The sequence below is a fragment of the Podarcis pityusensis genome (genome assembly GCF_964106645.2).
Source record: "Podarcis pityusensis genome assembly, chromosome: 4".
In the NCBI taxonomy this organism is placed as follows: Eukaryota; Metazoa; Chordata; class Lepidosauria; order Squamata; family Lacertidae; genus Podarcis; species Podarcis pityusensis.
In genome coordinates, this window is record NC_138027.1 from 44,358,870 (window position 1) to 44,373,033 (window position 14,164).

The 14,164-nt window shown below is 41.6% G+C and overlaps 1 protein-coding gene across 2 annotated transcripts; it reads left to right on the forward strand.

The window, feature by feature from the left end:
* Positions 1 to 205: 205 nt before the first annotated feature.
* LOC308475682 (tigger transposable element-derived protein 1-like) lies at positions 206 to 3,484 on the forward strand. 2 transcript variants are annotated; one of them, XM_081002830.1, is made up of 2 exons: positions 206 to 748; positions 1,342 to 3,484. In XM_081002830.1, exon 2 carries the CDS (start codon positions 1,640 to 1,642, stop codon positions 3,338 to 3,340), a length of 1,701 nt encoding a protein of 566 aa, XP_080858956.1. In that variant the 5' UTR covers positions 206 to 748; positions 1,342 to 1,639; the 3' UTR covers positions 3,341 to 3,484. The 2 variants fall into 2 exon arrangements, with proteins under 2 accessions (XP_080858956.1, XP_080858955.1); XM_081002829.1 differs by lacking the exon at positions 206 to 748 and having other exon boundaries at positions 1,298 to 1,498; positions 1,623 to 3,484.
* The last annotated feature ends 10,680 nt before the right edge of the window (positions 3,485 to 14,164 follow it).

A 14,164-nucleotide genomic window follows, 5' to 3' on the forward strand; every position in this document is an offset into this window, starting at 1 on the left:
AGAGAAGTCAGTCAAGTTTGCTTCAGCATTTTTGAAATCTTCTCAACTTGAACTGCTCTTAAAATTATTTTACTGCTATCTTTATGCTTAAAACTGTTTTCATACACTTTATTCTATATTACTAGTTTTATTGATTTTTAATATCTGTTTGGTAGGTATTTTACAGTGGAAATGTAATATATGATCTCAGTATAATTTAGTACAGTGGTGCCCCGCAAGACGAACGCCTCGCAAGACGAAAAACTCGCAAGACGAAAGGTTTTTTCATTTTCGAGTTGCTTCGCAAGACGAATGTCCCTATGGGCTTGCTTCGCAAGACGAAAACGTCTTGCAAGTTTGTTTCCTTTTTCGTAAAACCGTTAAAACCCAGGGTGCATTGCTGGAAGAGGTGCAGTTGCGACTTGACCTCGAGGAGCAACACATTGCACGCGGTGTGGTGGCCTTTCTGAGCTTTTTAAAGAGTTTGCTGGATTTTTGAAGCTTTTCCAAAACTTCTTCTGCAGCTGTTTGGTAAGTTAAACTTTTGAAACTTTTTTTGGGTTTTTTGGATTTTGGGTTGGGGTGTTTAGAATTCAAGGACTTGGTGTTGGGGAGGGGTTTGCAAGAATCTGGGAGCTTGTGTGGTTTTTTTCTGCATTTTTATGATTTTCTGTGACCATTGGGCCATGTTTATTTTTTAAAAAAAAAAAATCTGGCTTTGAATTTTTGAATTTCTGTGTGCTGGGTGGATGGGGGAACAGCTGGGGAGGTGTTTGCAAGAATCTGGGAGCTTGTGTGGTTTTTTTTGAATTTTTATGATTTTTTGTGACCATTGGGCCATGTTGTTGTTTTTTTGAAAAAAAATTCTGGGTTTTAAATTTCTGTGTGCTGGGTGGATGGGGGAACAGCTGGGGAGGGGTTTGCAAGAATCTGGGAGCTTGTGTGGTTTTTTTTGAATTTTTATGATTTTTTGTGACCATTGGGCCATGTTGTTGTTTTTTGAAAAAAATTTCTGGGTTTTAAATTTCTGTGTGCTGGGTGGCTGGGGGAACAGCTGGGGAGGGGTTTGCAAGAAACTGGGAGCTTGTGTGGGTTTTTTTTGAATTTTTATGATTTTTTGTGACCATTGGGCCATGTTGTTTTTTTTTGAAAAAAAATTCTGGGTTTTAAATTTCTGTGTGCTGGGTGCCTGGGGGAACAGCTGGGGAGGGGTTTGCAGGAATCTGGGAGCTTGTGTGGTTTTTTTTTTTTTTGAATTTTTATGGTTTTCTGTAACCATTGGGCCATGTTGTTGTTTTTTTTGAAAAATTTTCTGGGTTTTGAATTTCTGTGTGCTGGGTGGCTGGGGGAACAGTTGAGGAGGGGTTTGCAACAGTTGGGGAGGGGTTTGCAACAGTTGGGGAGGGGCTGGGGGAACAGTTGAGGTTTTTGAAGACTTTGGTGATTTTTAAAGCTTTCCCAAAACTTCTTTTGCAGCCATTTGAGGATTTTGAAGACTTTGGTGATTTGCAGCCATTTCGTAAGTTAAACTTTTAAAACTTTTTTGGGGGTTTTTGGATTTTGGGTTGGGTGTTTGGAATTCAAGGACTTGGTTGTGGGTTTGAATTGCTGATTTTTTTTTTTCTTTTTCTGAGTTTACAAAGGTAACAGCTGTGCTGCCATGGGACCCAAGAAGGCTGCTGCTGCGGAGGCCGGCGAGAGGAAGAAGGAGAAGGTGACGCTGGAGATGAAGAAGGAGATCATCCGGAAGCACGACGGTGGAATGCGTGTGACGGACCTCGCCAGGGAGTACGGCAGGAACCCATCGACCATCGGGACCATCCTGAAGATGAGAGAGAAGATCCTTGCGACTGATGCAGCCAAGGGAGTCACCAGGATCGTGAAGAACCGCCCAGCTGTTCTGGAGGAGGTCGAGAAGTTGCTGCTCATCTGGTTAGAAGAGAAGCAGCGTGCAGGGGACACAGTGACTGAGGCCGTGATTTGTGAGAAGGCCAAGGCCTTGCACGCAGACCTCATCCGGGAACAGCCAGGAACCTCGGCCGAGCCAGAAGTCTTCAAGGCAAGCAGAGGCTGGTTTGACCGGTTCAAGGCAAGATCCGGAATCCACAGCGTGGTCAGGCATGGAGAGGCTGCCAGTTCTGATGTTCCTGCGGCTGAAGACTTTGCCTTGGAGTTCCTGGAGGTTGTGAAGACGGAGGGCTACGTTCCACAGCAGGTCTTCAACTGCGACGAGACCGGGCTGTTTTGGAAGAGGATGCCCAAAAGGACTTTCCTCACACAGGAGGAGGCCAAGTTGCCTGGCCACAAGCCCATGAAGGACCGTCTGACCCTGCTCTTCTGTGCCAACGCAAGCGGCGACCTGAAGATCAAGCCCCTGCTGGTGTACCACTCGGAGAACCCACGGGCCTTCAAGAAACACAAGGTCGACAAGGAGCGGCTGAGTGTCATGTGGCGATCCAACAGCAAGGCTTGGGTCACACGTGTGCTGTTTGTGGACTGGGTCAATCTTGCCTTTGGCCCTGCTGTCAAACAGTACCTGCTGGACAACGACCTGCCGCTGAAGGCTTTGCTTCTGATGGACAATGCTCCTGCTCATCCTAAAGGCCTTGAGGTGGACTTGTTGGAGGAGTTCAGCTTCATCAACATCATGTTCCTGCCGCCTAACACCACGCCACTGCTCCAGCCGATGGATCAGCAGGTCATCGCCAATTTCAAGAAACTCTACACCAAGGAGCTTTTCAGGCGATGCTTCGAGGTGACTGATTGCACCACCATCACCCTGCGGGAATTCTGGAAGGACCACTTCGACATCGTCACCTGCTTGAAGATGATCACCACGGCCTGGAAGGGGATCAGCCAGAGGAATTTGAATTGCCCTTGGCGCAGCCTGTGGCCGGACTGTGTGGCACCAAGTGACTCTGATGCACCAGAGTCGACAGTGGTGCAGGACATTGTTGCCTTGGGGAGGACCATGGGCCTGGAGGTCACAGAGGAGGACGTCTGCGAGCTGGTGGAGGAGCACGACCACGAGCTGACCACCCAGGAGCTGGTTGAACTGCAGTCAGAGGTTGCGCAGGAGCAGGCCTCGCTGGAAGAGGAGGAAGCAACTGAGGAACGGCTGTCCTCCAAAGAACTGAGGGACATTTGCCAGAAGTGGAAGGAGGTGCAGGCTTTTGCAGAGCGGCACCACCCTGACAAGCACGTGGCACATGACCAAGCGAACATTTTTGATACGACGGTCATGTTGCCTCTCAGGGAGCTGCTGAAAAGGCGGATGAAGCAGCAGACCATGGACAGGTTCCTCAGCAAGAAGCAAAGAGTGGAAGAGGAACCTTCTTCGAGTGGTCCCCCAGAGTCTTAGAAAATGTAATGTACCCTTTTTTGATTTTTAAATGTTTTTCCTGTCATGTTTAGAAACTTAATTTATTGTTCCTTCAATTTTTGATATGCTCTTTAAAGTATGTGTGACTTTAAAGAGCAGTTAATAAACTCTTGTTGTACCAAATTTGGCTTTGTTTGGACTTTTTTTGACCATAGGAACGCATTAATTGAATTTCAATGCATTCCTATGGGAAACCGTGCTTCGCAAGACGAAAAATTCGCTAGACGAAAAAACTCGCGGAACGAATTAATTTCGTCTTGCGAGGCACCACTGTATATTTTTTAAGGAATACAGGGTGATCCTATCTGATCCTGTCAAGGAGACCACTAATTTCCCTTCTGTCATGTCCTGGTAAGTTTTTTTGGGGGGGAGCAATGGGGAATATTAAAGAGAATCAGGATGCCCCCAAACGAGTTGTGTAGCATGGGGGGGGCGGGGGGGGTGCCTGAGTGCAAAATTGTTAGGGGTGCAAAATTTCAAAACTCAGTGCTACCTTAATACAGCTATGCGTTTCCGTTGCTAGGCTTTGCTGAAAACTGCTTCTTCATGCGAATCAGGAAGTGACCTCTCCAGAGAAATCTCTGTGGCTGAGATCTACTGGGTGATCCAGAGGCCATTAGGCAGCTGAATGCACTTGCATATTCTGTCCATTTCCCTCCCTCCCTCTCTCCAAGCCCACCCTCTTCACAGCCCTGGGCACTGGCAACTCATGCTACATCACTGCCCCAGACTCCAAAGCCAGCTAAGTCTATAAACCTGGTGCTTATTTTCACCTTATTTTCTTATTTTCAAGGCCCACTCCATCACTAACAATGAATGTGTTCAGTGGCATTCTCTTCCTAATAGTATTCCCACTATCTGAGTGGTGGTCCATTTTTAGAAGGAAGGAAGGAAGGAAGGAAGGAAGGAAGGAAGGAAGGAAGGAAGGCCTAATGAGGTAGGGAACCCAAACAGCCCAATAAGGTCTGAGCATGTTAAGTGACCACAGAATAGAGTGTGGTCTACTGCTGGTGGGGGGGGGGGAGAGAGACTGGAAACATTTTTTACATGCTTCAGTTATAAGATACCTAGTGATACTCTAAGCCTGTTAAATAGACTTCATAAGTAAGATGCTTTCAACCTTCATATATTTCCACCTGCATTTACTGAAAGGGGACACACATTTTCAGAACTATTGGAGAATAATGCTGTTATACAAAATACAAAAATAGTTATTAGTGAAGGTAATACAAAAAGATGACTAAATGCAAACAATATTATTGTCCCCTCAGCTTCTTCCTCACAAATTCCTCACAAAATAACAGTGTGATTATCTGTTGTACTGAAAAGCACTTCCTCAACAGCCAAATGTAATAACTTTTATTAGCAATTATGGTACACAAGTATAGTTGTTGAGAAGGAAATAAAGCAATGTATGCTTAGATGGTTCATTCAGCTTGAGAAGAATAGATATACTAGAGAACAAAGTTATTGCAAACAACACTTTATTGAAAGATTTGTATGTGCATGTCATATATGTTTTGTGTTGTGTGTCATAAAACCCAACTGTTGCAGAAGATCAGGTCAGCTGCACCGTAAGAGCAAGTATTGTGCTCTAGATTGTTCTGAGCTTACAACAGATCCCTTGCTATGTTGAAGTCATCTATGCTGAAGTCATCTTGAAAACTGCATTTTAAAAGGTTTTGCCAATTTAAAAACAACAAACAGGAAGCACTCTTTTATCTAGGATATGCATGGTATCAAGCAACACAAAAACGTGTTACTAGAATAATTATTTGTTGGAGCAGTTTGACTTTTATTCCTCTGTCTAGTCTAAATTTCAGTCACAATATAAGGAGTAAGGCCATAGGGTCATTTCTGTCATTTACATTCTTGACCAACTGATACTAACTCACATACCAAGCCATATGGACAGTTGCTGAAGACTCGATTTGAACCGCAAGCAAAACATAATTTGGACTATTAGAAATACAAACATTTCCAATCTCCTATTAACAGGCTCATATTCAGTCAAATGAATGTATAATCTATTATTCAGCATATTGAGAACCCAGTTAGCATTCCCTGAATATTGATTGCGTTTTTGACAAATGTTGTTTAAAATACATATGAAACTATTTCCAACTGGCTATTGGGAACCCTTCCAATATTGCTAGTTCCTTAAAAAACATGAATTATTGTATAGCATGACTGGCTCCAGTGGACAACAAAGCAGGCTGTTTGCTGGGGAACTGACAAAGAGCTTACAAACAGGTCACCACCCAAAGACAGATGCTATTAGCAGGGTTCACATGTTACATTCAATGAGTGTATAATCTTTGTGCCTCTGTACACAAAAAGTTGATCTGTACATTGTACACTTATTCACATGTAACACTCCATGAATGTATGGTCTCTGTCCACAATTGCTGAGCTGTACAAATCAACAGGTGTACACTCACTCTCTCTCACACACTTGTTGTACATGTGCAGAAACAGCTTGTACCCTGTATTCAATGTAACATATAAACTAGCCTATTGTGCTTAGAAACTGATTCATCTTCATTCTACAGACAACTAATTTAATGACCCCCTGGTTTCTGTCAAACGAAGTGTTTTATGCCACAGGTTTTATGTATATAGAAAGCACTCCTCTAATCTGAGCTGATCAGAAAAGGGTGTTTTCCATGACATAATAACAGTGTTATAGCCAGAGGAGTATTTATTTCCCCCCACTTCCTTTGCAAAAGTCAATCATGCCTACCAAGAAGCCTGATTGATTATGCAAAGTCCACCGATGCTAGATGGCCACTGAAGGGGAGAATGTTAATTATCTAACATTTTAGTAGGGAGATCAAGAATCTAACCTTTAGAAAAGGACTATCAGGGAGGCCTCAAGGGAATAGTAATCAAATATTGAGAATTCTACCCTACTATTCGCTAGTTCAGATCCAGCCTCCTGGGACCCAAAGTTATTATCGCCTGGCAGGTTTTCCATAAACTTATATCAAAGGGATTGATGGTACCAGTCCCGTTTGCAAGGGATACATGCCCTCATCGTAACCTAGTACAAATACCAAAAGACTGAAAGGGCATAGCAATCACAGTACTCTCTTTTCCATACAGATCAAGATCAAAAGAGAGAAGGATGTTTTGGGTGTGCAGAGAACTTTCAGCAACTTTCCCATGTACATCGAAATTAGATTTTCCTTTACTATAATGGGTACTTTGGTTAGCTAAAAGCAAAAACTAAGTTTTGGGGAGCATTTGTGAATGATTCTTTAATGATAGAAAAGTACAAAGAGAGTGCCCTTTGCATTGCATAGCCTTTGTTTTAGTTGCTCTCGTGATCATAGTCTTGGGCAGACCCTTCAGTCAAAGAAAACTTGAATGTTCTCACTTTAAAATGTCAACTCATGTTCAATTGGTGTTTTATGGAATTGCTCTGATTTCAGGACCATATGCTTGGGAGGATATGTTACTGTTTTGAAGACTGCTGCCAGAGTCAATTAGAATATAGGTCAGTAACTAGAAGGGGACAGTCCTAAGAAGCAGAAATATATGCTAGGGTCAGAGGTAAACAATGGTCAAATTTAATGGCCATTCTGGATTTCCAGGACTCCTAATCTCCATAGAACCCAAAGCTGTCAAAAGTTGTTCATGCTGCTTGACTGGTCGGAATCAGGAGTCATCCAGAAGGCTAAAGGGTTCATCAGTATAACAGCAGATATAGATAAAGGTATAGATACAGGTATGGATATAATGTTTTTCACTAATAATATTATACTTCTTGGGTGATAACCAAAGGAGCAGATGCATCTGACATAAAGAAGTACACCAATATTACATATGTGAGTAATTTAACAAATGTAAGTGCAAATCTTTGATAAAGTTACTGCATTCCTGTGTTTATTAACAGAAAAGAACACTAAAATGCTGGTGAATTTTCATAAGCATTTTTCTTAAACAGCATATTGCTTCAGAAATGTGGAGAACCAAATTTAAGACTGGAAAAATAAGCAAACTGAGAAACCACAAATTGATAGATCTTTCCAGCCATTATGCTTTTTGGAAATGGGTTGTCTGCATTATGATAGACAGATAGGCAGATGCTTATTTCTGTAAACTTCCAAGATTCCCCCAACATGTTGATAATCCCTTTTGTTTCTTTGTAATTCTACACTGTCTACAAATCTGTTGGCACCACTATCGGACTATTTTAAGCAGTGAGTCTTTATACTTGAGAGATTGAAATTAAAGAAACTGATATACAAAAGTGGGTGTAAAATATTTACAAATTAACTGACTGTGATAATAGATAACTTTTACGAACCTGTATGGAGAACTACAGTAAACACTGAATGGCTGTTTATTATCTACTCCCAGTAAATACTGCTGATTCTGCTTCCAGAGTGTGAAAGATAGCAAGTTTTATTAACAGGTTTGTTCCTTTGGGGAGTTAGTTTATGAAAGAGGTATGAGCTATGTATCTTTCCTTAGTTGCCCACTATCTCAATTTGCTGAGAAACTGTTCTCTGTGCTTCACTGTGTGAGACGAGAAATTTTATTTTTAAGCTTGACACTGAACAAAAAGCAATGAATACATGAAGCTGACAGGACTGAGGGATCACAATTATTGGCTGCTACCTTCAGAAGTTTTATTGGCAGGTGAAAAAGAGGAGACCTCCGATTCTAGCTGCTGAGGGGATGTGTAGGGTCAATATTGGCAGGTAGCAAGAAAGGTTAAGACCTGCTCCAGAGTGTTACTTCTAATGTGAAATAAGTTGACAGGAGTTATGTGCGTTATTTATTTGGAGCTGGGAATTGCTTTACAAACAGCTGAATTGCACCAGGCATCTCTTTCCAATATACCACAAAGAGCCCTGTGGCATCTTAACGACTAACAAATTTATTATGACATAAGCTTTTGTGGCGCTAGCCTAAAGCAGGGCAAGCAATGAGGACTTAAGTTGGCAGCTCTCCCTAAAGTGTCTCAACACAGGAGTCAAAAGTTCATGGAATGCAAGAGACCCTTAATAGGGGTGTCACAAATGTATGCAAGATGTCCCACTCAGTGAGCAGCTCCTCTAACCCTACTGACTACTAAATCTGACTTGCAAGCAACTAGAAGAAGAAGAGAAGAGTTTGGATTTGATATCCCGCTTTATCACTACCCGATGGAGTCTCAAAGCGGCTAACATTCTCCTTTCCCTTCCTCCCTTCTTTCCCCACAACAAACACTCTGTGAGGTGAGTGGGGCTGAGATACTTCAGAGAAGTGTGACTAGCCCAAGGTCATCCAGCAGCTGCATGTGGAGGAGCAGAGACGCGAACCCGGTTCCCCAGATTACGAATCTACTGCTCTTAACCACTACACCACACTGGCTCTCTGCTAACTAACTGCTAAGATATATTAGAAGAACTACGTATTTAGAAACAAGACACTAGGCACGGCCAGATTGTCACTATTTTTGAGTGGGATGCAGTGACATACCAGCAAATACAAGCTGCATAAATTGATTTGGACTCCTGAGCAACAAACCAACTTCTCCCCACAAACTGGGCTTTTTTGGCAAATTACTGGGAAGTATGGTGCAATGTCATCGTATAACCTCTGTGCTAAGAAATCAGAATGAGGGCTCGATAAACACCGCCATTTACACACTACTACTATATTACGGTTTTGTTGAAAGGTCAATATGTTAGGTTATCTGTTGCTAAACATCCATACAAACTGGAGCAAGTTATAGTTTCTTTTCAGGAACTCACAGTCTGTATAGGCAACATACACAAAAGGAATGGCAGAAAAGAAAGAAAATATTACCTTGAAGTTTTGCTGGTGGGCAAATGAGACACAGGAGAATTAACTTCCCCCATAACGTACTAGCAAGTTTGACGCAAAGTGAAGAAATGAACCACTGGCTTCTGAAGTATGATCTACCACTTCAGTTACATGATCATTCATCCTTTTGTAGTTCAAGGCTTCCAGAAGACTGCACATCAGACTCTCATCTGTCTTTCTGGACTGTTAACAGAAAGAAACCCTGTGCCTCTCTCCAGAGCCTAACACAGCAAAGTCCCAAGTGTTTGCTCAATATTACAGAGTGCCAAAAGTTATAATAGAAACAAAGATGAAAGAATATTTCCTGTTAATATGTACTTGACATTTCCAGGTCAACTGGTGGTGTTTCTCAGCTAGTTCAAACCATTGCAATTGCAAATCAATAAAATGCAGCAGGAAAATTAGTGAATATCTATGTTAATTAATTTACCTACTGCCCATTCAACCAAGTTCTAGGCAATTCAAAGACAATACAATGCAAAATACAATTTAAAAAACAACAACACCCAAACTTACACACAGATTGGGGAGGGAAGAAAAGCCACAAAGTAGAAAAATTCCAACAAAACTTATTTTAAGCTATGCTGCTTCTTATAAAGGCATCAGTAAAGGCAGATGGGAACACACCTAGAAATCTCGGAATGAACGAAGTACTAGGAAGATGGGGGAGGGAGGAGAAAGAGAGAGAAGTAACAAATAATTTAACCAACGTATTAAAGCTTATATACTTTTATTAAATGTTGCCCTGAATTTGTTTCTGCTGTCTGATAGGAAGAACTAATATTTATGTACGGGAGCAGTGCCCTCAGAAATCATTACAGCAATGAATATTTCAAACAGAGCATAGGGAGCACTTTGGGGAGAGAGAAAGACATATCAGCGGAAAATCAAACCAGGAAATTTTTATAGCATTTTAAATCTTTGCCTGTCCTCTCTTCCACATGGAAGATCATTATGTCATGCTCTGAATATGGGTCCTGGTTTTAAAAGTAGCTGGGCTCTCCCCAATTAAGCGGGAAAGATTTACTGACTTCTGTGCATAGGAGACATTCCAGCTATCCTGCCCTTCTCAGTTCAGTTCCAAGCAATAGTTTGAGCATGAACATGTAAATTCATCACTGACCCTGTTTGGGTCACTGGTTGAATCTGAGCCAGAAAGCTTCAATGTTGAAAAGGTGAGCTTTTTGTGCTTTAACAAACCAGGACTCCTGGAAGGCACAAAGCTGTGATAGTGAAATAGGACTCATTTTTTTTAGTGGATATCAAACACCCATCTCCCCCTTTTCTTGATATGGTGGTTAAGACCTAATTCACACAGCAGTTTTTCAGTGTTAGATGTGGACTGAAAAAAATGAGTTTGCAAACAGAGTTCACACAGTGCATAGCAAAACTACAGAACTCACTCCCACAGAGGGCAGGGATGGCCACCAATTCAAATGGCGTTGAAAGATGATTATTATTTTATTACTATTATTATTTTTAATTTTCAGTTATATACATTTCAATAGTTTTACAGTCATTTTAACATTTCAAAACTTCCTTCCTCTTTCTGCAGTTCCTTAAACTTATATTTATCATTTCCTGCATATTTTGAATTATTTTAACTTATTCTTTTATTCGTCTGCTTTAATTACTTACTCTTACGAAACTGCAGGTCATTACAATAATCCTGCCAATGTCTTTATCTGTTTACGATTTACTTGTACATATTCAATATACCATTTCCATTCTTTTATTTTTTAAAAAAAGTTTCTTGTGTTGATTTCTTATTTTTCTGGTAAATTTCGCCATTTCTGTATAGTCCGAGTTTTTGTATCCAGTCTTCTTTCTTTGGGACTTCTTCCATTACTTTGAAAGATGATTAGACAAATTCACAGAGGATAAGGCTATCAACAGCTACTGGCCTGGACATCTATGCTCTGCCTCCTCGACTGGACACAGTAATGCTTCTAAAGACCAGTTGCTGGGAACTGCAGGAGAGGAGAATGGCCGCGTCCTGTTTGTGGGTTTCCCACAGGCATCTGGTTGGTCACCGTGAGAACAGAATGTTGAGTTAGATGGGCTATTGGCCAGATCTAGTAGCCTCTTCTTATGGTCTTATGTGTTGTACAGTGGTACACTTATCGGCATCTGTGTTGGGCTGCATTTCCCCATTGAGTTGTATAAGCAATGTAGGAAATATCTTGAAGAAGAGCAGGTTCTACAGCAACAGAGCAAAACAAATTGTCTTTTCCAGAAGTACGGTACTACTCAATATTTATCTGGACTTTGTAGGAAAACAAAATGCATCCTTTTGCTCCTCTGCCTTCAGCAATAATTAAATTTATTGTTTTCATTTTTATAATTTAAAAGAGAACATTTAAGTAATACTGCCAATACTTCCATGGCAAATCAGTCATTGATTTTGAGTTATCAGGAAGCCTAGAGGCCAGCACTGCTTCAGTGGCATCCTTCTTGTTTTTAGAATTGGGTTTACTGAAGCAAGAAATACCAATATGTCAGATTCATTTCAGCAATGACACCTGATTCAGGAATGATTCATCAATGTTCACTTTTTAACAGCAACCTTCTCAAATGGGCAGTTAACGACAACCATATTGGCTTTCAGCTACAGTGGAGCAACAAATGGTTTGTGACCTTCTTTTGCTGTTTTGCACATGCCTTCCTGAGGTTACTGGTTTTTACTTAAGCAAGTAATTAGGTCACTTCCAATGAGGTAGGACTTCCTCAGCCAAGAGATAGCACAGGTCAGACAGGAATTTATGTAGTTCAGAAACATCTGGAAGGCCAACAGTCCCCCACACCTGTCCTGGTGATATATCCTGGCATTGCTAACTGATGTCAGGAGTATATTCTATGCCATCATCATCAATTTCTGTGTTTCACAGGGGGTACCTTCTATACAAGTGGTAAAAGATGTCAATAACATGTACTCAGACACACTTGCTAGCTATCTCTATAGCATTCTATAGCATGTTCCATTGGTCAGCTCAGTTCACATTCTGTGACGTTCAACCAAGAGTACAATTTTGCAGGAATATCATTCACCTAGAGATGATCTCAAGGGAGGTAAATCAAAATGAAATCATAGTAAGATGTGGAACTGGATATAATCCCAGAAACGTACCCAGCAGATCACAGATACGGATATTTATTGATAAAATAACCCTTTTTTGCCTTTTAGTTCCACACATCTTTGCAGATGGATGCAGAGAGAGAGGTGGACCTGAAGACTGAAAGTGAAGCAAATTCTCTATTCTAGAAAGAAGCAAAAATAAATAAATCTGAAGGCATGTGAGCTCCAGGAAGTCAGAAATCTATATTTAGAATGCAACTTCACTTCTGTGTAATGCAAGATGATTCCAAAGTTAGAATCATACAATTGTAGAGTTGGAGGGGACCCTGAAGGTCATCTAGTCCTTGATGTTCAAACAAATGTCAATGCATATAATTCTCCCTGGAGTGGTTAACATCCCTTTTACAGTTTTTTGAGTAAAATGGGGGAGATGTTTACAATCTAGGGAGTGGCTGAGTTTGGAACTGAATGTGTTTGTCCATTCATATTCCTTCTGTCCCCACTTCACAGTAGCAGCAGGATTAGGTACTATGCTCTGTCTTCCTTTTCTGCCTCTCCTACTCCCTGACTCTATCCACAACCAATATCAAAGAAATATTTGTTTAAGCATAGATTTTGTTGGGTTAGGATGATGTTAACTTCTTGTAGCAGAGCCATGTGCCCTTTACAGACCGTGTGCGGTATATCACAATGCACTGTACGATGTTCTTCTTTCTCATTTTCACTTCCAATTTTAGCCTTGAGAGAAAAGATCCCCTAATCCAAGGCTAATTAATAGGATAGACTGGAATTCTATCATGTCATTGCACTCTTAGTCCGCCCATAATCAGATTAAGACCCTTAATCTAAGGGTTGTTGACATGGCAGATTGCAATCCTCCTGAGAAGCCGTTACATTCTCTAATATGATAGGGATTATGGTGATTTAGTGGTTATTCATAATTTAAAACCTTTTGTGAATAGCATAAAGCAGACACTTGGGAACAAAGGGGTCCAAGTGCACATTTTAGCGTGAGCCAAAAAGAAAATATTGGTAGGTTTATCCGAGCAGCACATAATTAATGGGACAGGAAAGACATGCATTTAAAATATTGTTCTGCTTTGTATACCAGATACTGGTCACCAATGGGGCCTGCAAGCAGTGCTGGAGCTTCAAGCTCTGGCACCGGGGGGGGGGGGCAGGCGGGGATGGGGCTGGCACGCGTCCTGGGAGCATGGCACACCGCCTGCATGGGCATGACACATGTCCTGGGGGTGTGGCATGCCACCTGCAGGGGTGTGGCGCCCAGCGCAGGCGGGTGGGGAAGCTGCGATGGCACCCCACAAGGATCACGCTCATCTTCCTCCGCCAGTGCCTGCAAGACAGTGTTGAAGCTTAGGCTGCTCCTGTTCAGTTTTCCAGCCAGCCAGCCATGCCCTTTTCCATGGTACACCATTACAGTCCCCAGTCCCCCTCAATTTCCCATTTGCCGCCCCTAGACACTTAGGAGTTTCTTGCCACAAAACATGTTCAGTCTTTATTCAACTGTTTTCAGGACTCAGCTACATTGGCAAAGAAAAATCACTTTATGTATGTTGTTTATGCATTCTAACACTGCGACACCAGATGGTGCTGTGGAGTTCTGATTCTGCCAACCTGATTTCTCATACAAAGTTTGCAACATGTTTAATTGAAATGCTTTTTTGATGTGTTTTACATTTTTGCCACCATAGATTTTCCTCCCCCATATAATTCCTGCTTCTCCAAAGCTCGAGATCTTGAGTAGGCTAGTGTCTCCCTCTTATTTCCCAGTACCCCTGTTTTGGCAAAAAACAAACCCAACCAACTCATCAGAACTCAGCACCTGAATTCACTAGTAGTATATATGATGACCTGCTTAGACATAACTTGACAAGAACAATATTCAT

Coding starts and splice junctions, on each gene's coding strand:
- LOC308475682 (XM_081002830.1), top strand. CDS start 1,640: ATGGGACCCAAGAAGGCTGCTGCTGCGGAGGCCGGCGAGAGGAAGAAG.